This window comes from Perca fluviatilis, chromosome 16, assembly GCF_010015445.1.
Source record: "Perca fluviatilis chromosome 16, GENO_Pfluv_1.0, whole genome shotgun sequence".
Classification (NCBI taxonomy): domain Eukaryota; kingdom Metazoa; phylum Chordata; class Actinopteri; order Perciformes; family Percidae; genus Perca; species Perca fluviatilis.
In genome coordinates this window covers 25866531-25894000 of record NC_053127.1, presented here as the reverse complement: position 1 = coordinate 25894000, position 27470 = coordinate 25866531, and the positions used below count along the sequence as shown (strand labels likewise).

Sequence of the window (27470 nt, the reverse complement as noted above, 5' to 3'; positions counted from 1 at the left end):
TGGTGGACCTCAGATATTTTACTTCAGGTCCTTTATTTCCTCCGTGCTCCGGTCACCTGCTTCCTCCAGTTTTTCTGTCACTCCTCTCTTGGACCCAGCTTCACTGAGGGATTTAAGGACATGTTACTTGAATGCTGCATGGAAAATAAAGAATTAGCCTGACTACTCACAGATGCGTCAGCCTTCCTGTAAACCGGCTTCTTTCTCTCCACCTGCAACTGATTTTGGATCATCCACACTGCCACCTACCACTGCTGAACTCAGGCCGGGTCAACATCCGGGCCAATAGCAATGGTTATTGAAAACAATAATCAATGCATTATTTCCAGCCTTGTGTTAAGGTAAATAATCACCATTGGTGTACCAGTGTCATTGGGATTAACTTGGTGTACATTATTTTTTAAAGCCAGACAATATAGAATATGAAATTATGAGTTTTGTTTTACCCAAAACTTAAACAATAAACATACATCTGCTCATCATTCTGTGTATCATTTATTACACATTTATTATTTCTTCTTACACAAAGAAAAGAACAATGTGGGTCAGTTGCCAGTCTCAGCTTTCATCAGTAGGTGTCAGTATTGCTGGAGAGATGGACTCCTGGAGGAGGAAGGAGGTGTGAATTAATGATTTCTCCAGTCTGCAGACAGATGGAGCTCGTGGCTTAGACATCAGCAGACCCCTTCTTCCTAGACAACTTTTAAAATTTGAACTCTTTGTTTAAATGGAGGAAACGATACATTTCCCATGTTAACTAGTATTCTTGAATCCCTGCCAACTTTATATGTGCTGATATGTGGCTGACCTCTACACCTTAAGCTCAATGGAGAATTCCAAGCACAAAAGGATTTCCCAACTTTTGTATTGTTGTTAGATCTGTGTAATTGAGTTGTTTTTCAAATTGCTCAACAATGCAAGGACAAAATGTTTCAGTTTATGGCCAGAGATTTCCAGGAACTTGTTTATAAGTCTGATGGGAAAGATTAAATACGTGTAACAGTCCCTGTTGATTCACTTCCTGGCAGCGGGCAAGCAAATCCTACAAGCACTGAAGCAGTCGAGACAGTGGTGAAGGGCTTGAAAAACAACTACTTAACATTCAAAGACCGAAGTAGAGGGATCAGGCTTGAACAGAAATGAAGCAACAAGCAACATTCCTGCTTCCCAGCCATATAATATACTCCCAAAATAAGGATGGCTTTGGCCTTCTTGTGGTGAGAATAAATGCTACATTCTGTCATCCATCTATGTTTCATTAACAGTCCAGTTCAATGCCGTGACAGGCTGTTATCCAAGCTCTGCCTTTGATTTATTGCAGTTTATTGTTTTAAATATTGGCCAATTAATGAACCAATAAAATATGAAGACTAAACATCCCCTGGATATAAAATGAAGTAGAGAAGGAAATATGAAAGAATTATTAAAACCACTGTAAGTTGGAATCAAGTCAAAACACAGCTTAGATATTAAGATATTTAAGAAAAACTTTATTTGTGACTTATTAACAAAACACATTACCAGATTGATGAAATCATAAGAATCACTATTATCACCTTTTACAATGATAAGCAGGTGTACAAAAAAGTTATTAACAGATCTGCACTGTCAGTCAACTGAAGTGTGCCACTCACTGCCACACCCAGCGACTGAGGAACATTCACTATACACAAGCAGAGAATACATCAACTTTATTTTTTTATACCATTTTATAGTTTTTTGATTTTTTTTTCTTCTCTTTTTTCAAAGGATAGATATGGAGGGTGAGTAAATGATTCCATTTCACAATAGTGTTTTTGATCATCATTTCAAAGCTTAACACAACTTTTAAGGATTGATTTTCTTATCTATGAAAATCATAAAGGTAAAAACGAAAAAGAAAAGCATTTCATAGCATAACACAATAGCATTATGTATATCTAGAAGATTAAATTCATTTTCAACAGGATAAAAAATGTGACTCTTTTAGGTTTTCCCCACAAATTACTGTTCGCAATAGCGTATATGTATGTATGTATGTTTGAATGTAGTAGGTGTGTGACTTTCAATGTGTGTGTATATTGTCTTTGAGAATGTGTATCAGAGGTATATGTATTCCAATACGCATTTCCCAGTGGAAAAAAACATATCAATGTATATATAGTATCTATATAGTATCTGTTTCCTTTGCTTATAACATGCAAACAGCCACTTGGTGATCTGACAGCACAGAAGTACACCTGAAGGAAGGGGCAGGGGGAAAGACACATGTGCATGGGAGGGACTGATTCTGATAGATGCACCTACTGTATATACCCCTACTGTGACTGGTAAGACAATGTTCTAAAGAAAAGGAATGCTGAGGTGAGATTTAATGACACTTTTCATCATGTTAATGCTGTTCCAATATCTACTGCTCACTAATACTCTTTCTCTACAATGCTACACCTGGGTTTCACAATGTCCGGGCCAAATAAAGCTGGTCATTCCACACAGTTCGCACTTGGGCCACTGCGACTTCTAAGTTTCTCTTGTACAAGCACGTCCCATTATTTCTTTTTGTTTGCTTAGCTGCAGCAATTGAGACACAAATGCATAATTTAAAGGTTTTGACTTTGGTTTTGACACCTCCTACAGGTGCACCATAAACAATGTCAACACTGTGCTTTACCCTCCATTAATCCCTAATTTATTTCCCCCCCTTCCGAGTCAACCCCAAAGCAACCTCTTTCCACTGCTGCCGAACTGCGCTGCACTTATTTTGTAAGCAGTTTTATTCGACTCAAGTTGACACCGGTATAACTGCAATACCTCTGCTTGTGCAACAAAAAATGAGTGGCCTGCCCTATTAAATGTGCTGTAGATTTTTTTGTTCTACATTAGAGCTACACAATACACCACAATGATTCCTTTTTTGCCTCTCCATCTTGTCTCACTATATCCAGCATAATCTCAGATTTTGCTAATTTGTCAGAGGTCCTTACAGAGCAATATGTAAGAGATGACAGCGCTGTCAACAGTGAGCAATCAGAAGAGACACTCTGGCTGAAGCGCCTAAGCTCAGTTGAACCTAACAAAAGGTGTGTGTGTGTGTGTGTGTGTGTGTGTGTGTGTGTGTGTGTGTGTGTGTGTGTGTGTGTGTGTGTGTGTGTGTGTGTGTGTGTGTGTGTGTGTGTGTGTGTGTGTGTGTGTGTGTGTGTGTGTGTGTGTGTGGTATATGTGCAAGTGTCTGTGTGTGTGGTATATGCTCAAGTGTCTGTGTGTAGTCTGTGTGTAAATACGCAAATGCACAAATGTCACTGTGTTACGACAGCACAGTTCATTGAAGGAGAGTGACTTGAAAGATGTCGTCCCACTATGTTGATTTGAAGAAACAGGAGTAGAGGGAGGAAACAGGCAGCGGGCAAGCAAATCCTACAAGCACTGAAGCAGTCGAAACAGTGGTGCAGGGCTTGAAGAACAACTACTTAACATTCAGAGACAGAAGTAGAGGGATCAGGCTTGAACAGAAATGAAGCAACAAGCAACGTTCCTGCTTCCCAGCCATATAATATACTAAAATACTCCCAAAATAAGGATGGCTTTGGCCTTCTGCTTCCAGAAAGGGGTGTGTATTCTTTTAGTATAGTTTTGTGTGTTCGTATGTACTGTAAGTCTGTGTGTAGAGAGCAAGTGTGTATGTGTGAGTAAGCGGCAGAGATAGTTAGTGTTTGTGTATAATAAATGTGTGTGTGTCGGACTGAGTGTCCTGATACACAGTGGGATTAAGACCCCATTGACCTGTGTGCCGTATTCTAAGAGAAGAGGCTAGGTCAGGGGTGTGTTGCATCAGCTGCGCGTAGGTTCCCTACCTATATCCAAAGTAGCCACTAATTCACGCATTGCTAAAACACAAGCGGTAGCACCACACAAATCTGTTACAACGTAACCTCAAGTAACAACTAAATATTTAAGCAAGCAATAAAGCAGGTGCAAATGATACGAAAATCACACAATTGCACTCACTAACAGTAAAGCAGGATTTTTTTTTCTTTTTTTCCTTTTTTTGCACACTTTTTTTTTTTCTTCTTTAGCAATTTTATGCTATTTTGCAACGTAAGGACTATAGCAGCGAATTTGGATGTTTCTGCCCATTTTCTCCAAATTACATATTGCTGACGACTGTTTTGTGTCCCCTTTCCAGGCAGAATCTGGTTTTCATTCAACTTTATATAATTAAAATCAACTGAGACTTGGTTGACATAAGGAATCCATGGTCAATTTTGCCAATGTTACGTTATTGTGATAATGCAGTGCAGTTTTCAAATGAATCTGCACCTGAGCTACATTACCATGTGATCTGATAACAATAAAATCAGATGCTGTGTTCACTTTGATGGATTTCGTAATGTGAAAAGTTTTGAGTCTCAGCTTATTTATTTTTGTGGTAATAAATGAAAACCTATGGCTGCCTGAAAGGTAGATAAATACCATTAAATATTCCCTAAACACAATTGTCTGCTTTGAAAAAAAATATTAGCAGTGACGTCAAGGATACAAGATTTAAAGAGAATGGACTGACATGCAAAACTAGTATTGTCCTTTAAGAGTCAAATATGGATTCTTTTTACCAATCATAATTTGTATGCCAATCTGGTCAACTACAAATCCATGTGGTTTGTACCCATCAGCAAGGTAATACTATTACTGATTGGCTACTCATCTGAAATCTTAATGTTATATGTAGTTACAGTCGTATAATTCCCCCCGGTGTACCACGTCCAAATGGCACAATTGCATTTATTAACTTGCTAATTGCAAATTAACAGCAGTTATGAAGCCACTACTTTATACCCTAACCTGGGAACAAACTTGCGCATAGTTGGTGCAACCCCGTCCAGGTCCTCAGCCTCAGCAATGTGCTATGCTACACTGAAACAGAGCTCTTTATTCGAGTGTGGTCCTGCTTGTCTCAGCCACCTCATTCACTTAACGGCGCTAATCTCATGGTACATATACTGTATGTTGTTACTTTTTCAGTTTTTAGTTTTTTACAAAAGACCACATTTTTCTGATTTTCTACAAGGCCTCCGTAATACTGAAGACAAACACCTCTGATTTGTTTCCTTTTTTAGTTTGGCTTTCACTTCACCTCCGACTAGGTGAGCAAAGTAGGAAGCGGGCTGCATAAAGGCAGGGATGCCAACACAGGCAACCTCAGCTGACAATGGTCAGATACAAATAGTACACCTTTTCAGGTGTTTTTGTTTTTATTATACAAACTGGTGTGGGGCAGCAAATCACAGAAAAGCTAATCTAATCCAATAAAATCCATTCTGTTTGAATTTGGTCCAACCTTTAGAAGTCTGTCTACTAAGAACATTTGTTTACCATAAACCTTAGCCTTTTTATAGGCCAAAGTTATGGGCCAAATTAGCCAAGAAAGAGAGGAACATTTGTTTAGCAAGTTCACATGGGGTGGGGAGCCAGGCCTTGTCTAATGAGGGTTTGGCCACTGTACAATGTCTATGCAAATATGGTGCAAGGAGGCTCCCTCGGTTCTACAATATGCATTTGTTTTTTTTTGTTTTTTTTCTGGCTCTGTAATTAGGATGTTACTTTGTTGGTAGCTCTGTTTTCAAGTCAGCCCTTCTCCTCTAATCATCCCCCCCGTCATCCTTTCCTTTATCCTTCTTGTCCTTCTTGTCCTTCTTGTCCTTCTTCTTTTTCTTCTTCTTGGCCTCCTCCTTCTTGCCAAAGCTTATGAAGTCACCTTTGTCATCCACAGGGCCGGCGTCATGGCGAATAGAAATGATGGCTGGGGATCCAGGGATGATGAAGGCTTCCGGAGGAATCTCTCCGGGCTTCAGGGGCTGAGGAGGGCAATAGCCCTGTCCAGCGGCGCCATATCTGAAGTGCCAGCTGTTGCTGTCGACTCCAGCGCCCACTGGGGGTGAGAGTTCACCACCATCTCCATCTACACAGGTGTGACGAAAAAGAAATCATGTCAAATCTGACTACTCGTTACCTTTATTCGATCACCAATGTAGCCACACTGCTGCATTATCATCTTGGAAGGTAGACTTATTGCTTTCTTGCTGAGAGTTTGATGAGGAAATCAATCTTTGTACAAATAAACAAATGAGATATAGCGTGTTATTTTTTTTGTTTTAGATGCTGGTCGGCAGATTTTGTTACCTTGTACAGAGCTCGGCTAGCTATTCCACCCTGTTTCCAGTCTTTGTGCTAAGCTAAGCTAACCGGCTGCAGGCTCCCGATACATATTTACCAAACAGATATGAAAGTGGTATCAATCTTCTCGTCAAACTTTCAGCAAGAAAGGAAATAAGTATATTTCTCAAAATGTTGAACTTTAAGGTCCCTATTTTAACGATCTGAAACCCAAGTATCAAACGTGAAACGTAAGTAGCTTTGTGGGCGGATCTCGGGCGCTGTTGCTATTATACCGGCGGGATAAATGAGTCTTGTGCCCGACGCAAATCTAAAATGGGTTGGTCTGAAGTAGCTAGGTGTGGTTTGGGCGTAACGTGCAATAAACCAATCAGAGCGTCATCTCACAATCCCTTTAAGAGCAGGCACGCTTGTTCCATGGCGGATTGCTATTATGACGGCGGATTTGCCTGGCACACGCCAGCGGGCGCTGTCTGGCATGCGTCAAAGTAATAAATGCCCGTCTTGACCGGGTGGCGATGTTGCTGCAGCCTCTCGGGCGCATCTCCACAGTATGGAGAGGACTGCTGCAGCCATGGAGCATGGGCCTCTAAACGCACCACCTGCACCTGTTGTGCCCCTTCCTCCTCCCCCCCACTCCATCTCCGTCCACCCGCTCCACTAGGAGCGCATCGCGCATTGCCACTCCTGGACCAGATCCCGCCGGAGTGTCCAATCCCACCGTAGTTCAACATCACGTCTCCTTAAGTCCTCTAATATTTCCTCATTTATGTCATCAACACATCCATGATTCATGGAAATGTTGTGTAAAACACAACAAGCCACAAAGAATGCTGCGACTTTTTGAGGACTGTACTGTAAAGTGCCTCCTGACCTATCCAAACACCTGAAGTGCATTTTCAGTAATATTTTTCTTTGTAATTATGTATGGTTTGCAAAAATGGGAACTGCTGCGTCCGTGTATATGATAGAAGCAAAGTGTATGCGCGTTCTGCACACACTACATTATGGCCAAGCATGCACCCCTAAAATAGCATCTGAATAACGCGCCACTGACTTTAGACCAGGTTTTTCCTGGTCTGTGGCAGAATTGTTTTCTGAAACTGCAAAATAGCACCAGGGAACGTTTGCGCAAATACATACACGGGAGCGCAAATACATTCCCTAATTTACCGACGTGCGAAGTCCGTCGGGTACAACATAGGAATGATACATGCGTCAGTGTACAAAGGCAATTGCGCTGGGTCCAAGATAGGGCCCTAAGTGTCAATTCCACTGTAGCTCTTTACACATATTATATTTTGATTGCTGGCAAGTTGTAGAAGCAGGGCAGTCCATTCTGGACTTCAGAGTTAAATCCCTCTTTGCAATTAGCTTACTCGTCCTGCTTGTCATGCATTGGTCCTTACTGAGACTTTATCATTTGGTCTTTGAGATGTTCATAAAATCTGACGTGAGGAATAATCGAAATCAAGCAAAAGCGTGCAGAGAAATAGCCTGACAATGGAGCGATAGCTACAGGGAGTGGATATTTTCAGGACAGCAATTCAGCTGAGACAATAGGAGGGAACACTGGAGGGGGCTAACCTTTAAAGAACATGGATGTTTAACTTGGCAGTGTGATTTGTATTTGTATTTGGATGATGGCAGCAGTTTAATTCTACTCTCATAGGAGTCAAGCGACAGGGATTCAATCTTTTTGTGCTCAAGCATGGGTGTGACAGATAGAAAGAAATGAACCCATAGAGCAAGACGGAAAAAACGATACTGACAAAAATGTCTATATATAGAAAAATTAGTATGTAAAGTGAAAATAAGACATAGCTATTAGGGTCAAAAGGTTAAAGACGCCATAATGAAAAGGAAAGAGGATGTAAGAGAGAGAGAGAGAGAGAGAGAGATGGGGGTGGGCAGACACGGTGCTCTCAGGCCCACACCAGTTCCCTCTGCACTGACCTACTTTCAGTCTGAATTTTATTTAGATCAACCACAGGCCCTTGCAAAAAGATTCTGTTTGATTGTTCTTTGTAGGCTATTTATGACATTGCTGGAGCACTGAAATGGTTTTAAACCTATATCCCATTGGGAAGTAAAACATTTAAAAAACACAGTGTACCACTGAGTCCTTACAAATGAGCTCATCGAGCATGAGAATACATTAAATGTGTAGACTATAATAAGAGCAGATGTAATGGACAGTACCACACTGCTCAATATTTAGCTCTGTAAAGCTCCTGCAAAGACCATACACAGCCTTTCACAGAGTGCCATTATATATTATTGAACCATGAGTCACTGAAAATTGATCATATAATAACTTGGTCAGTCATTGATGTTTAAAATATAGCAGGAGAGGACGGATGTTGTGGCTTTTAGAAACAAAGCAGCAGTGTACCATTGTGACGTAGAAGTATTCATTTTTAAATGACATTAAATAATTACCATGTGAAGGAGCAGGATAAAAAATGAAACAGGCCTTGACTGCTGACAATCCAGATTTAGTTGAGCTTTGTTTTAGTTTAGTGTTTTATTATCATTTTGTCTCATGTTAAATGTGTTTTAAATACAAACAAGCCAAATGCTGCTAATTGACCCATGCCATTTAGCTTGTTTAATGATTAGTCAGTGTCAGATGTTATCATGTTAGCTTACCATTAGTGGAGTTAGTGCTGTAATACTGTAATGCTAGTCTGTTTCTGAGGATTATGACATTTGATGGTATGGTTTTTCTATTTCTATTTAATCTGGGTATTAAACCCAGGAAGAGGATCTGGTATTTTAAATAAGTCCCATTCAATGGCTGTCAATGGTTAGGTAAGGAAGATTGCTTCTCATGTGGAGGAGGAGGACAAGCATGCTTAAAATGAACTGAAAATACAGCCGGTGAGGTAAAGGAGATGTGCAAAATACTGTGAGGCAGAATGTGGATGAGTTTATTTAGCCAGTAATGCAGTGCATATCATTGCTGTACACAATGCACCTCCATTTCCCATTACCTGATGCTGCTATTAAAAGGAAGGTGAGGTAATGCTCTGTCATGTAGAGTTTGGGAATACTTTATTTAGACAGTATTGTATTGATAGATTATTTAAAAAAACAAGGGTCTGTCTTTCTTTCTGTATGTAACCCTGTGATTTGAAAGCATGGCATTAAACCTAATCTATGGCAGGGATTGAATATTGGCACCTCTATAGAGATTCAGGCTAACAAGGACAACAAAACATAGATCGGGAAATGCTGCGAGAGCCTCCTACAGCTTTCCAAATAAACATCGATTTTTACATTAATAATCTCAGACGATTGTCTCTGAGCCCAACCAAATGTAAAAACAGGAATTAGCACTCTGGGATAGCCATGCTGGCTAACTGCACAGGGATCAACATCTGGGGCAACTTGCTGGCTTTTTATAAAATATATTTGAACAATTTGCCAGGTTAAAATATACTGGATTTTTCCTTTAAAATACAAAAGGTGTTTGCCTTTGGGAGCATGACTGTGTTCAGCAAATTCCATGACACTACAGTATGTCTATTAGATCTTAAAATATTTTGTGTGCAAAGCTTACATTATGGAGAAGAAAGGTCAATGAGTGCACAAAATGGAAAGGGTTCATCCTCTGGGAAGTTTGGACGTGCTCAGTCAAATTCCAATCGACAAAGTCTGATGGAGGTGCCAGATTAAAGGTCAGGGGTTCACTGAAACATTAGGCTTTATCCTCTGCAGCAAATTCACAAGAATTTTAAAGAAATGTGTCCAGTCATTTTTTAGATATCTTCATTTTATCAAAGTGTGTGGCCACATTATCTTAAATAATAGTGATTATTGTATTAAAAAAAAGACCTAAGATATAATTAAACCTGTGCTGATAACTGGACTGGTAGTAAAGATGCATACTGCACTATAATTATGTTGTTCCTGCAGTGCCAAAATTGTACACGATCAGTACAGTGTTTGGCTTATGTACACATGATGGGACCAGAGCAGTTCATGTCCCTATGCATGACCAAATGAGCTAAAATGTCAAGTGGCTGTGCAGCGTCTAATCAAGTGAATATTGTCCCTGCGTCTTGGGACTTCCCAGTGCTCTCTGCACTGGCTGTGACAAATCTAAAACCTTGACACTGTTAATTAGAATCCTGGCCCAGGTATTAATCTGAGATATATGTCGGTACAACTATGAAGAGCTTTGCTTCCCCTGTGCCACTGTTTCTCTAACATGGAGGATTATTTCTAACTCTGCCATGTCTTCATATTAGCCTATATTTCACAGCTAACACGCATCTAAAACAGATTATTGTGTAACTGCTGGTAAGCAGGTCAGGGCAGTTCCTTGTGAGGAGGTTGCCATGCCACCTGATTTAGATATGTGGGTGTTTGAAGCCTCCTTTTGTGTAACCTGACATCCTACATTTAAAATAGGCTATGCTATTTCCTGTCTAGTCCAAGCTACGGTTCCATCTAAAATGAATCCCTCCGGTGCTTTGTAGCACATGCACAAATCTGATCTGAAATCTGTCGTGTAGTGCTTGTATAAATATATGCGGCACATCAAACGTATTCTGCATGAGACACATCTACCTACAGTAAACCATTCTTTCCTACATTATTTCATTTGAAATTACTGTATGCCCTTTCTTTTCTTTTTAATACCTGCCCTTGCCGAGTCCCTACTCCTTTTTTTTTCTGTCTCTAAATCTTCCATTCAGAGATATGACCGGTTGCCATGGAAACTGCCTTCGCCCACTCCCTGCTGATGGAGGGTGCGGCTGCTGCAGCAATCTCTCAGTTAGACAGTGTTGCCAGGCAACAGGTCACATGGCGTTCCCTAGCAACAACTCTACTGCAGGAACCTGCCAATCCTCTTAACCTTTCTCTTTTTCCATCCCCCCACACCTCGCTCCCCCCCACCCCCAGCCTATCCCCCTCCATCCCCCTGTACGTCTCCTTTGCTCTTCCTCTCCAAAATTGCTTTTAATGTTACCGGATCTCTCTTTTTTTCATGGTACTCTCTTATTACTGATAATAGCTTCACTCCCCCTCTGGCATTAGACACATGTCTCCTCATCTGCGCCATGGGTCACTTACATAAACACAGTTTCAAGGGTGCCGCATTTAGATGCATCACAGCATATCAGACAACTTCATCATGATAACAATTCACTGCAGACATGGAAATGTGTCACAAACATGACTCCACCTCTTGATGCATAGTAAAGAGGATCAGCCTGCAATCCAGTACATGTCTATGCCTTAGCACTGAGCCACTCCCAACAAATTATTTCCTAATGCAACAATGCACCCCTGATAGGTCTGCAGTACACTGTGCACTCTGCTTAAAGACAATATTTGAATCTTTACATGACCGAAGAGGCTGCTTTCCATCTGCTCTAAAATACACATTTCTCTGCAGCAAACTGGCACAGAGATACTGGGAACTGGTACAGCTTGGATCTCGAACAATTTCCCAGCTCTCTTTTCCACCGAGGGAAAAGCTGACAGACAGCAAGACATACTGTCACTGACTCGCCGATTGATTGACTGTGATGCGACTCCTCACCCTCAAGACCTCTACCTATGTTCTAATTCCTGCAGCTAGACAGAAAATCAATGCATGGAAGCTTGGCTGGAGGGAGGAGGGAACAGCTCACAATGTTCCATATGCTGCTTCGAAAGTCAAAGTTTCAAAAGTTTTCAAGTCAACTGACAAAAGCTGTTAGACATCAGCCCTGAGCCAGTGTTTCTGTGAAGCACAGGTCATTTTCGAGGCCAGTTCTACTTACAATGATGTTGTGTTGCTAAAATTCTTAATGTCGACTCCCACTCAGGACAACTCATTTCTTATTAAAAAACATTTGCCTTTTTCAGTCTGTGGATCTCCATTCAGCCAGCTGCTTTTATGGAAGGATGCAGTTGCTTATCTGTGGCTCTGCATAAGGGCCCAAGGCTTTTGGCACCTCGGCTAAGCTCTGTATGCACATCACACTGGAATTTAAGATAATTGTAGATATTCAAAGCACAAATCTGTCAAATCCCCTGTTTTACCATGTTGTCTGAACCAAAGTAAAAACAAAAATGAATTCAATGTATTAAATATAATTTAATCCATTGGACAAATTTGAATGTGTAATTGTAATGGGCATTTAGTTGTGGAGGAGAAGTGATACTTGAATTAAACTAAAATGAGTGATTGTTAAGCCACTCATGTGGCTTGCCCTATGGGACTCACATCTGTAAATATTGCCCTAGATATCGGCAATTAAAGGAATAGTTCAGCATTTTGGCAAATGCGCTTATTCACTTTGTTGCAATGATATTGAGATGAATGATACCACTTTTATGTCTGCACGATAAAAACAGTATAGAGCCATGAGACGGTTAGCTTAGCAAAACGTAGGGGGAATAAGCTAGCATGGCTCTGTTCAATGGTAAAAACAAACAAACATTGGCTAGTACCTACTAGCACCTCTACAGCTCACTAAATAACACTATATTTTGTTTCTTTAATCCGTACATTGTAACCTTTAGACTGCAACTTCCTATTTTTACACTTTGGATTTGGTATAGATTAAACAAATGAGATATAACGTGCTGAGGCTAGCTGTTTTCCCCTACTTCCAGTCTATATGCTAAGCTAAGCTTACTGTCTCTAGCATAATCTCTAGCATACAGGCATGAGAGTTGAATCATTCTCTCATCTAGCCCTCAGCAAGAAAACGAACAAGCGTATTTCCCAAAAAGTTGAACCAGTTAACCATTCCAGTTAACTCTGTTAACTATTCCTTAGTTAATCAGACAAATTGTTTAAAATGTAAAGCAAGTTATAAAACAAGAGCATAGAGTTTGAGTGACCTATATCGGGATGTTAGATGCTGGGATGTCCAATGAGAAGTGTGCGCCTGTGTAAAATGAATAAATGCAGAAAATACTGTACTCAGGGTCTTTTGATTGAATAAAGGATCTTATTATTGCTTATTAATCCGGTCTCCCTGAAGATTCTTTGATTCGACAATCAGCCAAAGAAAATCCACAACACTTTAATATATAAGTTTTAACTATGCCATGGGCTGTGGTAGGTTATGCCTAATAATGCAATTATTTGTTTTTTATCCGGTATATACGAATACCTTTCACAGCCTACTGTATTTGTGAATGCCAGTGTTGATTCTTCACCTGCCAGCAGTTAGCTTAGTTGGGAGGGAGTAACCCGAGTCACAAGTGCAGCGACAAGGATAAGGACACTAGTGTTGCTGGCTTCCCACTCATTATCTTTTTGGCACACGCAACTAAGGTACCAGGGGTTCAAATCCCAGGCACCTGCTTCCTTTCAACAAATAGCTTGGAGATGTACACATTGCATAAAGAAATTTCATTACAAACCAACATTAAACAGTCTCTACTTTTGATAAATAGATTTTAAAGCAAGATTAATGAAATCTTGCTCAGTTTTCTTTTGTTCAAATGTCGATATAAAACAGGCAAAATCAGTTTTGAATATCAGTTTTCTGTCACCATTGCCTCAAAGAAGCTGACACTCTTCTGCTGGTTTGTCACTCTGACCTGACTGCCAGACCTGTACTCACCTGCAGCGCTGGACACAGTGGGCCAGTTCTGGACCAGCATCCCCTGGGCTCCATGCATCACAGAGGACTCCTCCATGTGGACCGAACTGAAAGGCAGAATACATTCAGCAAACTCAATGAGAAATATTTAATCAAATATAGATCCAGTAAAATAATAGAAATATTCATGCAGTTCTTAAAATATTGCTGCTTGAAACCTAAGGTTCTGATCATTACCAGATAGGTGGTGGCGTTCGTCTGATGAATCTGGTATCGTGTGTAATCTGGCACCTCATTTCATGGCTTACTTAAAGTTGGGGTAGACGTTTTTGTTTTTTTGGCGTCATTGGGCAAAAATTCCATAATAATCTTTCAGCATATTGATGCTACCCTTATTTGCCTTTTCACTGCATCCTTACCACAGGGTGTTACCGTCCTGACTGCCATGTTAACAGCTTCCAGCCTCAGTGGAGATGTATTGACATCACCATAAAGTTAACATATAGTATGTGCAGTAGGCGATTTGTTAATTTTTAACACGGGGGATTGCCCAATGATAGCACCCTATTGATGAGAAGACCAGTTCTTTTAAGTAACCCACTGCATAAGGTATAGTTTAGAGAATATTATAGATCCAAGACGAATTTGGACAAAGGGCAGGACTGAGAGAAAAAGTCACATTTACAAATCCGTCTGCTACCTCAGCACCACGGACAGCGCCATGGATTTATCAATACAGTTAGGTTACTGATATTTCAGAGCCATGGTCAGGGCCATAGATTCTGAGTTGCACAAACCTCAGTCAGATAAAGGATCAATGAGTCAGGCAGACTAGAATAACATATTTAGCTAAACAACCCCTCTGTCCCTACACTCTCTCTGCTACTGGGGGATGGACAGGGTGGATGGCAGGTTAACAAGGGCATTTCGGTCATTTGGCTAACAATTGAGATGTCATTCCCCCTCATCCCTATTCAAATCACCTACTAAGTATATGGCACTGCTGGTGACTATGGAGAAGAAGCCATTTTTTAAAGTTTCGCTACAGTAAGTTTAGTATCTTCATTGTATTTCAGTAATTTTGTAGCTCCTTAGTAACATAGGACTTGCTGTTGTTAGAGTATTGTCTCACTCCTTAATCTTTATTTTCCAACAAATAAAAACCTTATTTAGGAACCGGTATCAAAGTCACGGTATTGGTCTCGGTACCGGTATCGGACATTTTTGATTGATACCCAGCCCTAATCTTTATTATCCCTGGAGGGCAATTTGGTTTACAGCCAGCCATAGGCTACATAGATAACAAGCACACACAAAAAAAATCGTTACAAGAGTTACATTTTAAGAAAGTCATTCACAATGCTGATGCCAGCAGGAATAAAAGACCGTTCGAACCTATTCGTTCTGCATCGCAGAAGATTGTATCTGCTGGTAGCAACAAAAATTCTTTCTTTCACGATCGGTCCTTATACACGTCATGGAGGTTGTTCAATGATATTCCAACAATTCTGCTGCACACCTTAACAATGCCTTAATAAGTACCAATGGGGCTGAAGAACATAAAAATAAATATGACGACACAGAATCCCTAAAAATGTATCTTTACATTTAGGAACTAACGCTGTAATAAACATAGAAAGGCAAGTGCGTGCATGGAGCTTCAAACCTAGGCTGAGATAATTCCCCCCATACATTCATAATGACTATAGAGCTCACTGTATAAGAGGACTTACCCTGACTGGGGCCTCTGCAATGCAGCACATCCAGCGTCTATCTCAAACAACAACACACTTACAGTTTGTGTTATATAGGGATTTGTTATGAATATAAAATGGCCATGTACATTCTGAGCAGTGTTGGTTTCAATCTTTGCCATAAGCAAAGGTGCTGGTGTAATGTGTGAGAATATGACACAGACACTGGTGTTTTCTTCACTGACTGACTACAGTAAGAATGTGGGTCAGTAATGTTGGTGCTACACGCTGTGTGTAGTGTGATACATTACAGCATGCGTGTGTTGGGGTTAAGTGTTAATATGAGCCTCTCTGTGTCTATGCGTGTTACAGGCACTGCCATTTCAGAGACGGCGGCGGCAAATTGCAATGATGATTTATGTTAATCCATGTCATGTTGCAGTGACTTGATGACATGATGCACATTATGATACCTTCCACGCCATAGAAATTAACACTAATATCCAATTAAATCAAACTTAGACAGAGCAGAAGACTGCACAACTGAGCAGTAAGCATTGTTGGCATGAAATTATGAAAATGCATTACAAATTATACACATGTGGAAGTAAAACTCATTAGTCCCTGACATTCCAGCTCTCCTTAAATTAGCAAAACACTTCATTACATATTTTAATACAACTTTTGTGGTCTCATTTATGTGTAGGATCCTTACTAAAAGTACGTATGTACGCATTAATATTCTTAAAATGTCAATTCTGCCCAAATTCCTCCATTTATTTCAATCTATTCCTCTCCCACTTTCACAATCCTTCTTTCGTAAACTCAGAAACCTGTTCTCAAATTGTATATGGAGTAACAGATGTCCAAGACTACGGCTCTCCCTATTGTATCTTCCCTATGATGGCGGTGGACTTCAAGTCCCTAATTTGCAATGGTATTACTGGGCAGCACAGCTACGTACAGCACTGTTTTATTTCTCTGCTTCTGATCCTCCAGCATGGCTAACTATTGAACATACTACAACATCAGGTCTACCTCTTCAGTCATATTTGTACTCATTTTAAAAAACTTAAGAAGCAGACAAAAAACCCATTTGTAAAGAATACCCTCTCTGTTTGGCATGAGGCCCATGCCTATATGGGGGATGCACCCAAACTCTCTCAGTTTGCCCCAATATGGGGTAATGGTAACTTTGTACCTGGTAGAGCGGATGGTGGATTTAAGCAATGGGCTAACAGAGGTTTATGTAAGATAATTGACCTAAACATAGATGGGAATCTAATGACTTTTGATCAATTGGTTTGTAAATATGACTTACCTAGAAATCATTTCTTTAAATACTTGCAGTTAAGGAGTTTCATAAGATCACAGGCTCACTCCCTGGATAGACCTCCCATGTCAGCTTTAGAGAAGTTTATTGTAAGAAATAAGGATGCTCAAGGTCAGCTGTCAGTATTGTATGGTATGTTACAATCCAATTCGAAGGACAATTCCCACTGTAGACTCAGTGCATGGAGAGACGACTTAGAAATAAATATTACAGAAAATGAGTGGGGAAATGCTTGTCTAAAGGCACAAAGACTATAAACACAGCATTAAAACTCATACAATACAAGTAGAATTGGAAACTGGAATGTGGTTACGAGAAATGGCGTCGGGCTTGGCACTGGAGAAATTAACTTATGTTGCCAAAGGGAAACTAAATAAGTTCACAGAGATATGGGACACTTTTATGCAGTTCCTGGAAAGTGGCCAGACTGAAATTAATGATTCAATTTGAATGGTGGCGCTTGTGGAAGCTGGCATGTCTCTCATAAAATAAAATAAACAGGACCACTATTTATTTTGTTTTATCTATTTTCATTTCCATTTTTTATTTTATTTTTTTTCTTGAATGTTTATGCTGTTGAGGGTGGGGGGAGGGGGGATGTTCATAACGGTACTGTCCCTGTGACTGTATGTTTTCTATCTGCAAAACAATAAATATATTGTTAAAAAAAAAAAAGTACGTATGTACGCTCAAAAGCCAAAAATGGCGTACGGCAAAAAAAGATTCTGATTTATAAAAACGTGCGTACGCACATCCGTAAGTAATGTTCCCTTTATAAATCACAGATGACCCACAAGTGTGTGCGTGTACGTGAATCAGCCTTATCCCACCTTTTACATACCCATTTTTAACCATAAATAGTCAATGCAGATATTGATATCAAATATAATGCAAGTAAGAGCAATATCATGATTGTTAGAAGTAAAGAAGACAGGAAATTAGTATTCCCTGATTTCTTTTTATCTGGTACCGCCCTTAAAGTGTGTGATGAGATTAAATATCTTGGCCATCATATTGTAAATGATTTATCAGATGATAAGGATATCAATAGACAGTGCCGCAAGATATATGCTCAGGCTAATGTGCTTGCACGTACATTTGGCATGTGTTCTGCTAAGGTCAAGGTAGCCTTATTCAGAGCATTCTGTACACCACTTTATACTCGTGGCGGTCTTATAGCAAAAAGAATATGCAGAGACTGAATGTAGCGTATAACGATGGCATGAGACTGCTTTTAAAACAACCAAGATGGTGTAGTGCTAGTCAAATGTTTGTTAATGTTGGTGTGCCTACCTGTTCGGCATTAATAAGGAATCTTATTTTTCGATACATGTGTAGAATGTCTGTCTCTGAAAATAGAATTATACAAGCTTTTGCCCACAATGGTTTTAGCTCTGTCAGGTATACATCTAGACTATGGAGACATTGGCGCTCCTGTTTGTATATTTCAAGTGAAAGTTATTGACTTTTTATTAATTTATTTGTATGCACTGTATATTTATTGCTATGTTGTAATTATTGTTTTTTAACTTGTACTATGGACCTTCCTTTTTGTGTCCTGAATAAAGTCATTATTATTATTATTATTATTATTATTATTAATGCAAAGCACCTCATGAATGCTGATAAGTATGTTAATGACCCTCAGTTGTCAGTTGTTCTTTCGTTATGCCGAATCATGACGACTGGTGGGAAAAAGCAAAAAACTTCTCAGACGCTCGGGAATTGCTGCAAATTGAATTATAATTTCGGCCTGTTCTCGCACAGTGTAGGGAAACCTGACTACCTATATTAATAATACCGTCCAAAACAGCAGGCATTACGGTACTCTTGGACAGCTTTGATATACCACACCTATATAATAAGATTTAACAGAACTATATTATATCCAAACAAGCCTTAGTGATAAAGTTGAAGAATATATATAATATTTATGTTAAACACTTAGCTGTCTGCCATTTCCCTCTGGAAACAGCCGGTTGCCCCCAGAGTGGCGAGGACATGTATTTGGACCGGGATGGCATGGTTCCAGTGCTTTGCCCTCTCTATTGGACCCAATTCAGTACATAGATCCAAGAGCTCAGCTTTAGGGAATTTAAATCAGCCAGTCATTGTCATGGTCCCTGAAGTCTCTCTCTCTCCTGATTCTTCCATTGGGGTAGTCCTGCTGTGTCAGCTGTGCCAACTTGTGATTGTTAACACCTTGCCAAAATCACAGCGTGGAGTAGTGGTATCCCCCACCCAGAGATACAATTTGAAGACGAAAGTCTAATAGGCAAACACATTTTTCTTCATGCAGGTTTTTTCACGAACAGTATTAAAGTTCGGACCGATAACAAGGACATTAAGTGTAACGATTGTGCGAGAGCTTCACGGCTGTATTTCCAGACTTTGACATTTAGATATTTAGTTATTCAGGCTACACTGTGTTCTGCCGTTATCTAATGCTAGGGTATTTGATGCTATCCTGTATTCCATGCAGTCGGGCCATGTGCGTAGGCATGGGTCAGAGTTTGCGCAGAGAACCGCATATTCTCCCGTCAAGTTTTTTTTTTTATAAATCACGTTTGCGTGGGAAGTGGCTTACGCACATTTTCAGCCCTGTTTTGTGCAGACGCCACATTTATAAATGAGACCCCTGATAATTACAAAAATTAAGTGACAGATGTAGATACAAAAAAATATATTGTATTACAATTTTGGTCAGATCCTCTTGATTTCAGTAGTCTCTGATTTGCAGTAGGTACCTAATGAGAATATGATCTTTAGATCAGTCTTTAATTGGGATTTGGTCAAGCATTGAGGCGTATGCAGCCATTATTAGAAAAACTGAGTGCATGCCACGGAACTAACTATTTAAACTAGAGTCCAAAATGTCCTCTGCTGTCTGTGTTCACAACTTCTCCCTTCATCTCTGGACAGAAATCTAAAAATCTGCACTGTAAGGCACACATGTGTGGGGCAGTTGTACATGCAGACACTGATGCATGTGTGCATCTGATAATGTGAGAAAGGTCATAGTCAGCTCATTTGTCCTTCATGCTTCCTGCTTAAAGACTGGGGGAAGCGACACTCAGAATGTAGATGACCTATATAGTATTACACTGCAGTGGAGGAGTGCTATGTATCCACTGATGGGAGCTGCAGATGGCTTTTCCCAAAGGAAGAGGACAGGGTCGAGGTTCAAACTGATGATGAGGGGCAACTAACGGTCATTTCATGGCAGATAACTGATCTGCAGTATTGTATTGCAGTGTCTTGTGATGAAAATCTGCCGAAATCTGATGTGTCAATAAATATTGTATTTAGAGATACCATACATTGCAGCTGTGGCAAAGAGCACTATGAGGGGACACTGTCGTGATACCAGACTGTGTGTGTAGACCAGAGTGAGTAGCATCAATAGGTGTAAGTTTTTGTAGATGATTAAAAGTTTCAAAAGAGTTAAAGATGAAAAGTGCTTACCTCTGCATCCCTGCCCTCAAAGATGCAGAATATCGCCAGTCAGCATTCGGGGCTTTCGGCTGACCGAGCAAGAGGTAGAGGGAGAGAAAGAGAGAGAGAGAGAGAGAGAGAGAGAGAGAGAGAGAGAGAGAGAGAGAGAGAGAGAGAGAGAGGGCAAAAAAGAGAAGAGAGAGAAAGAGAGACACAGGAGGGAAGAGAGAGTTTAGTTTAATCTCATACAGTGCAGAGCCAGGCTGGGCCATGGTCTCATCAATTAATCATGATACACATCCCAGCTCTGGACGTGATAGGAACACTGCAGTTGTGTCCCCCATTGCAAACACACACACACACACACACACACACACACACACACACACACACACACATACATACATATTGATATCCCCCTCCACACACACACACACACACAAACAGGAGTATCTGTTTGCACCTAATGAACCTGGTCTGAGTGCTTGGAACTCCCAGCAGGCCTCTGGTAAATTATTGCCTTTAAAAACCAATAAGCAAGAGCCATCATTGCCAGGGCAACCACATCCTATACTTCTGGTCTGTGTTAGCCCAGTGTGAAAGGCAATCCTATACAAGTGGTATCGCAAATGTGTAGGACAAATGATCAATACTATCTTTTTCCCCAATGGTCTGTCTTGTATTAAGTAATTCCATTTTCTTCCATCTTTCTTGCTTTGGAGATTTACTTGATTCAGATGAATGTATATCTCCATAACTTTGCTAGCATTAAACTGGAGCAACTATAAACATATTTTATTGGTAGTACATGTTTGCGCTAAAAAAAATTGATAAACAATATGATATTTAGATGTTTCTTAGAACACAGAAAAAATTAGGAAATATTGGTGACATTAGAATACACTGCCTGGACAAAGACTTTCTTGGCTAAATATTTACATGTATTTAAAATCTCCCTACATTAGTTTTAATAGTGTCGAGTTAGTTTTTGGACTTTTGGAGTCACCATGTTAAGACTGCCAGGACTCCCATTCATTTTCCTTTGGTGATAGCCAAATGTTGCTGATTAATGTGCTTTTATATTCAAAGAACCATATGAATTTCATAGGGTGAGAAGTCATCTTTCATGGCCGTAAATTATGCCTGATTATGCCTACTCATTACTTTACTCATGAGTAGTTACTGTGCACATGCACTTTTTGAAATGAGTGTGTAACATCATAATAACATCTGTGTTAAGACTAATGCTAAAATCTGCCAACACTATGTGGGTTATAACCTTGGACTTCAAAAATGAAAATGAAAAATGTGTTAAAAGACACAAACTTGCTCAGGCAGTAGCAAGTGTCCCAGATAAAGATGGCACATTATGTTCCTCAGTTCAATTCAGAGGGGAGTATTTTCTACTGCGAGACCCAGCCTCTTTGAGTAAATCTAATTTGCAGGGCTGGGGAACAGAGGCTGAAGGTTAATTTAATTTATACTGCTACACTTGTCTTGGTAAGAGACTTTCTTATAACTACTGTAATGTACCAGTAGCTGGCACTTGATCATAAAGATAATGCATTCAGAGATAACATATAAGAGCATTTGCCTCAACAATCTGACATTAGCAATTATATATTCCAAAATTTGAAGCACCATTGGTGTTGTATCTTTTTCTGAATTTTTTTTATTTATTATTTTGTAATGTGTATAATGGATATTTTAAGTTGAATTAATTTTTAAGTCTTATGTGAATACTGTATATAGGGCTTTTGTTAATTTATTGATAAACAATGTACTTACTGTAGATATAAATGTAAATTTTATTATGCAATGTTTTGTGACCTGTGTGATCTTAGCCCGTGGGACTACGGATGGAAATTAGCCCTTGGCTACAATCCGGCATGTTTACATGCATGTATTCCATGTTTGTTCATTAACATGCACTGTCCCAATCAAATAAATAAATGAAAATGAAATCTCGCTAACACGTCTCTCAACATTAGAGTAGAATTTGCTTACTCAGAAATCTCTGCAAGAGTCAAAACTGAATGAACTGAATGAACATTTCAACATTTAAGGGCCACACAAATGGTGCATATATGGCTAGGAAATCAGGTATGCAGGCTTTTTGAATTTTTACCTCTATATTACTAGTATTTTAGGTGTGTTTTTGCAATATTTCATGTAATAGTTGTGAATAGTTGTGGCTCAGAGAATTGTATCATTGAAGTGTAATGCAGCTTTTAAGACCATGAAACTAATATTGCAGGAGGTAAATGCATATCTTTTACATAGACAGAGGCAACTAGTCTTGCCAGCCCTTTTTTTCAAGTCAACTAACCCCAACTGTTTCTGTGTAACAGTTTTACTCACACACACATAGCCACCCACACACACAAGTCAAACCCACTTGCACAGAGAATGAGCCAGTAGTGAAGACTACATGACCTGTTCTTAGTGTAGATGTGATGACAATGTCAAACTGAAACACAAATCTCTGAATCATCAGAAATAACACAGGAGTGTGAAAAAGCATCAGGCCTGACACTAATGCAGTGTGAGTGCTGAGCTGGGCTGGGCTGAGCTAAGCGACAGCACAGTGCAAGTGGGAACTGAACAAAGAGAATGATGCTGGCAAGGATTGAATTCATTGCAGGAGGGGATCAAACTTGACAAATAGGAATTTCATCCCCCTGCTGCAATACAATCCTGACAAATATTGGGACAATGCATGCTGTTGCAATAACCGTAATAAAAAGTCATGTTGAGTATGTACTTAAAAGTGTCCTACATTGTTTGGAGCTAAATAAAATTTCATTAAAGACACTAATATTTAAACATTCACGACCTTCTAGTTATGCGGACAAAGGTAAACATAAAAAATTGATGACGCACCTCTGGGCAGAGTTGCATCGAGGCATCAGGCATACTCAGTCTGCGTACAAATCCACTTCCACTCGTGAAGAAGCGGTCGGCACCGCTGCCCCAGGTGCCACTGATTGGACGTCCTGTGTTGTAGAACATGAAAGTGTCACTGCCAGAGGTGGCTGTCAGGCAGGTCTTGTAGCAGTAAGTCTTTGTGAGGGAGCCATTCCCACGCACTTCGATGTAGTGAGGCTCCACTTTAAGGTCTCTCCGAAGCACCACGTTGTTATTAGGCTGTGCTCCGGGTCCTCCACCACCGCCTCCCCCACCTGCACTTACACTGCTGCTCCCACCATCTGGAGGGGGCTTCTGTGACACACAGCAAGGGGAGCAGGACCCAGGCTGGGTGCAGTAGGCATGGCAGCGGACGATGGCCAGCACCACCACAGTGACTAGGAAAACAAAAGTGGTGGCACTCAAAGCAACGATCAAGTAGAGGGTCACGTTGGAGAAAAGCAGTGCGCTATGAGGTCGGATGATCCTCTTGGGGTCAGGAGCCACTTTGGGTGGCACCTCCATGACAGCCACGTTGATGGTGGCGGTGGAGGAAAGCGCAGGCTGCCCGTGGTCCTTCACGACAACGGTTAGAGCAAAGGAGGTGGAGTTGTCCTCCAGGATCCTGCGAGTGGTCCTGATCTCACCGGTGTGTTCGTGCACCTTGAACAAGTCCAGGTCAGTGGCCGTCTCCAGCACGTACACCAGCCAGGCATTTGGACCAGCGTCTGCATCGTATGCCACCACTTTGGTCACCATGGCACCAGGCTCTGCGTTCTTTTGTACCGTTTCCAAGGAGCGTGTGCCATTGCCGGGAGGTTTGACTATCAGTGGTGCATGGTCATTCTGATCCATTATGTAGATGTAGACAGTGGCGACACGACTGAGTGGAGGAATGCCCCCATCTTGGGCTTTGACCTGGAAGTGAAACTCTCTCAGTGACTCATAGTCAAAGGCTCGCAGGGCATAAGCCTCTCCTGTATCGGCCTTCACAGATACATACGAGGTGACAGGGATGCCATGGTTGTTGTCATTGAGCACTGTGTAGGTGATGCGTGCGTTCTCCTTGATGTCTGCGTCTTGAGCTTTCACAGTACACAAAGAGGCCCCAGGGGCATTGTTCTCCGCCACGTAGACCGTATATGAAGTCTGTTCAAATCGCGGTGGGTTGTCATTAACATCAGCCACATCCACCTGTATGGTCTTCTGGGAGGAAAGGGGAGGGTGTCCTCCATCTGTGGCACTCAAAGTGACATTGTAGGCATCGGTGGTCTCGCGGTCTAAGAAGGCTGAGGTAACCAGAGTGTAGTAATTTCTGAATGACTTGATTTTGAATGGAAGGCCAGCTGGGATCTCTAAGCTCACCTGCTTGTTAGCACCAGAGTCTCGATCAGTAACACTAATGAGGGCCACGACTGTGTCTGCACGGGCATCCTCCCTCACGGGGCTAGACAGAGATGACAAAACTATCTGAGGGACGTTGTCATTGACATCCACCACCTCTACCACTACCTTGCAGTGTGCTGCGACGGCCCCAGGGCCTTTGTCCATCGCCTGGATGTACATCTCATAGGAGTTGGTCTCTTCATAGTCAACATTGCTCCTCACTCTTATTTCTCCCGTGTTAGTGTTCATGCTGAACATCTGCCTCACTCTCTCAGGCGTGTAGCTGCTGAAAGAGTAATAAACCTCTCCATTTGTGCCCTCATCCAGATCAGTTGCATTCAGTTTAATTACCAGGGTGTCTTTGGGCGAATTCTCTAACAGTTTCACCTTGTACACAGAGCTGTCGAACGTGGGGACATTGTCATTTGAGTCCAGGACCCGGACATTGATTTTGGCCGTGCCTGTTTTCTCGGGCGCTCCAACACACACACCCCACAAAAAAATCTTGTTGGGGGGCGGGTGTGCCCCCCACCCCCTCCTTGCCCCCCCCCCCCCTGTGTTTTTTTTTTTTTGGGGTTTTTTTTTTTTTCCCCCCCCCCGTGTGGGTTGTTTTTTTTTGTTATAAAAAAAAACAATATTCCCCATATTCCCCTGTTTTTTTTTTTTTTTTTTTTTTTACCCCCCCCCCGTTAATGCTTTTTTTGTTTTTTTTTTTTTTTTTTTTTTTTTGGGCTGGGGCCCCCCTCCTTTTTCCCCCCCCACACAAAAACCCCCCCCCCCCCCCCCCCGCTCTTCTTTTTTTTTCACACAACCACCCCAGAAGAAAGGGGGGTGTGGTTGAAACCCCCCCCCCCCCCCTTCCCTTCCCCTCCCTTCCTTCTAATTTATTTTCCTTTTTTGTTTTTCCTTTTTTTTTTTTTTTTTTTTCTTTTTTTTTTTTTTTTTTTTTTTTTTTTGCCTTCCCTTTCCCCCCCCCCCCCAAGTCATGCGCCAGTTCACCGACCAGTGCCCCATTTTCTAGTTCTTCCGTAATAGAATATCGCAATTGTCCAAACGAAAGGCCACAAAATAAGGAAAATATCACAAAATAAAAAGGCACATTATTCCCTATCCAGTTGCATATCCCCGCCACAGCCATTGCAAGCTCATAGGATCCGCAGACGGATTAAACGCAGCCTTCCGCCTTTTTAGCTTGCAGTATCTTGCATCCCAGCACCTCATTAAGGTGGGCTAATTGGTCTCCCGGTGAATGAAACACAAGCGGCTCATCCATTGTGCTACCCGGCTGAGGTGAATCCTCTCCAGCGCACCCATATTTCCTTTGTCCGTGATGCGCTTTTTTGTCTCCAATGCGCGCTGCTGACGGGTGTGTTTCCTTGCCGCTGGAGCTGTGAGATTCGTCAAGACTGTCGAAATCCGCCCCAATATAACCGGAAAAGATGACTGTTCCTATCAAAGTAAAATTATTAAAGGTGTCCCTTTTTTCTCAGTTAGCTCTACTAGAGTCTAAGAAGCCCAAAACTGGAGAGGTCCCTCTAGTGTTTTTAGTTAAGTGCTGAAATAAAGAGCTGGGATTTCATAGCTTTTTAAGTGTTGCATCACATCATAACTCATGGTTTCTGCAACTGTTTTGCCATTATGCATTATGACCAAATACATACTTTTGCTGTATAAATACCGCATTTCGTTTATAATGCCATGAACAATACGTGCGTGTATGTGTTTTATTGACATTTTAGCAGCACAGTCTGCATGTTCATTTATGGGGGACTTATTTTGAAAACGGTAACCGGAAGTAATGTAACTGAATGTAGCCGGCTTGACCTTGGAAGGACAGTATTCCACCCTAGCGCGCTCTCAGACTCTAGCTCTCCCCTCAACTGTGGCGCAACTCCCCTCCTCCCTCCCCACCCATTTCTCTCTTCTCCTCCCTCCATTGCGATGTCGGTGTAGGGTCTGGGAGCGAATAGACGACCAACACATTAAAGCCCCCGTCCAGAATTAAGAATGGCGGCCACACAAAACAGCCATATCGATACTGTATTTATTCAGCGACACACCATTCATTCATTCCATAAATCAACATTGCTATGCAACACATGGCTGAAACATCTATAGTGACAATGGAAAATACAACCCGAAGATGTAGCTAAAACATTTAATTTACCGGTGTTAAATTAGTCTGGACTCTGCTGATCAAAAAGACGGTGAAGGCTATTCTGTAGAATATTTAATACCACCCCTTCCCCTAGAATGGAAAATATAAGCAAAAACGTGGTCACATACAGGGACACATGTCTGGGGACTGGCTTATGTTTGTCCTCCTTTGTCTGTACCGGAGTCATAAGGATGCTTTATTTGCCGGTAGCGGTTCTGAGGCGCAGCCTTACCGCATGGCGAGCATTTGGGCAAGGCGCAGCAGACGGAAAGCATTGAACTGACAATCACAACCTTCTCTCCACATGGATCACCGTCAGTGGTAGACCTCAGACTGTCAGGTCACATAATCGTATTTAAGATGCCCGGTGCCCCCCCCCCCACACACACACACAAAGCAGAAGTCCCATTTCCTCTCTATACAAGATATCCCGAAGAGAAACATGATATAGGGTTATATATGGGCATGGAAACAAAAAGGCTGATACACATGCTCAATACAGCCTAATTGGAAATAAATAAACACAAGGCTGTATTAATCAACATACATGATGCAGGATTGGGCTATTTGCCTTTGTCATAAAAAGACCCAGCCTACAATTAGAAGTGTTTTCTGTTAACACTTATATTTCCTCTTTTCAAGAAATGCAATGAATTTCCTTTTTCATTTATTTTTTTGCAGAACTAGGAATTTGCTTCATGAGCTTACAATTTGTCGTCAAAACTCAAGGAATCGTAAAATAAGGGATACACAAGCAAGTGCTTACATTGATATTGAGCCAGAGTTTGCATTTACTCCCAGTTGAATTTTAAGATTTAAGTTGTCCATAGATTTTTGCACCTTGCACC

The 27470-nt window shown here is 41.0% G+C and overlaps 1 protein-coding gene across 1 annotated transcript; it reads right to left on the bottom strand.

Moving 5' to 3' along the window:
• Window positions 1-1469: 1469 nt before the first annotated feature.
• On the bottom strand, window positions 1470-25778 carry LOC120543603 (protocadherin alpha-C2-like). Its single transcript, XM_039776744.1, has 5 exons — window positions 25746-25778; window positions 23055-24968; window positions 20202-20260; window positions 13731-13816; window positions 1470-5935 (listed from the first exon to the last, which is right to left on the bottom strand). The coding sequence occupies exons 1-5, from the start codon at window positions 25776-25778 to the stop codon at window positions 5616-5618; spliced, it is 2412 nt and encodes an 803-aa protein (XP_039632678.1). The 3' UTR covers window positions 1470-5615.
• Between the last annotated feature and the right edge of the window lie 1692 nt (window positions 25779-27470).

Excerpts from the sequence above, each read along its gene's own strand:
- LOC120543603 (XM_039776744.1), bottom strand. The coding sequence starts at position 25,778 with ATGGGTGCGCTGGAGAGGATTCACCTCAGCCGG. Across the intron at positions 20,261-23,054 it reads CGATGCAACTCTGCCCAGAG|CCGAAAGCCCCGAATGCTGA; the intron begins GTGCGTCATCAA and ends TTGCTCGGTCAG. Across the intron at positions 5,936-13,730 it reads CACTGTGTCCAGCGCTGCAG|ATGGAGATGGTGGTGAACTC; the intron begins GTGAGTACAGGT and ends ACACCTGTGTAG.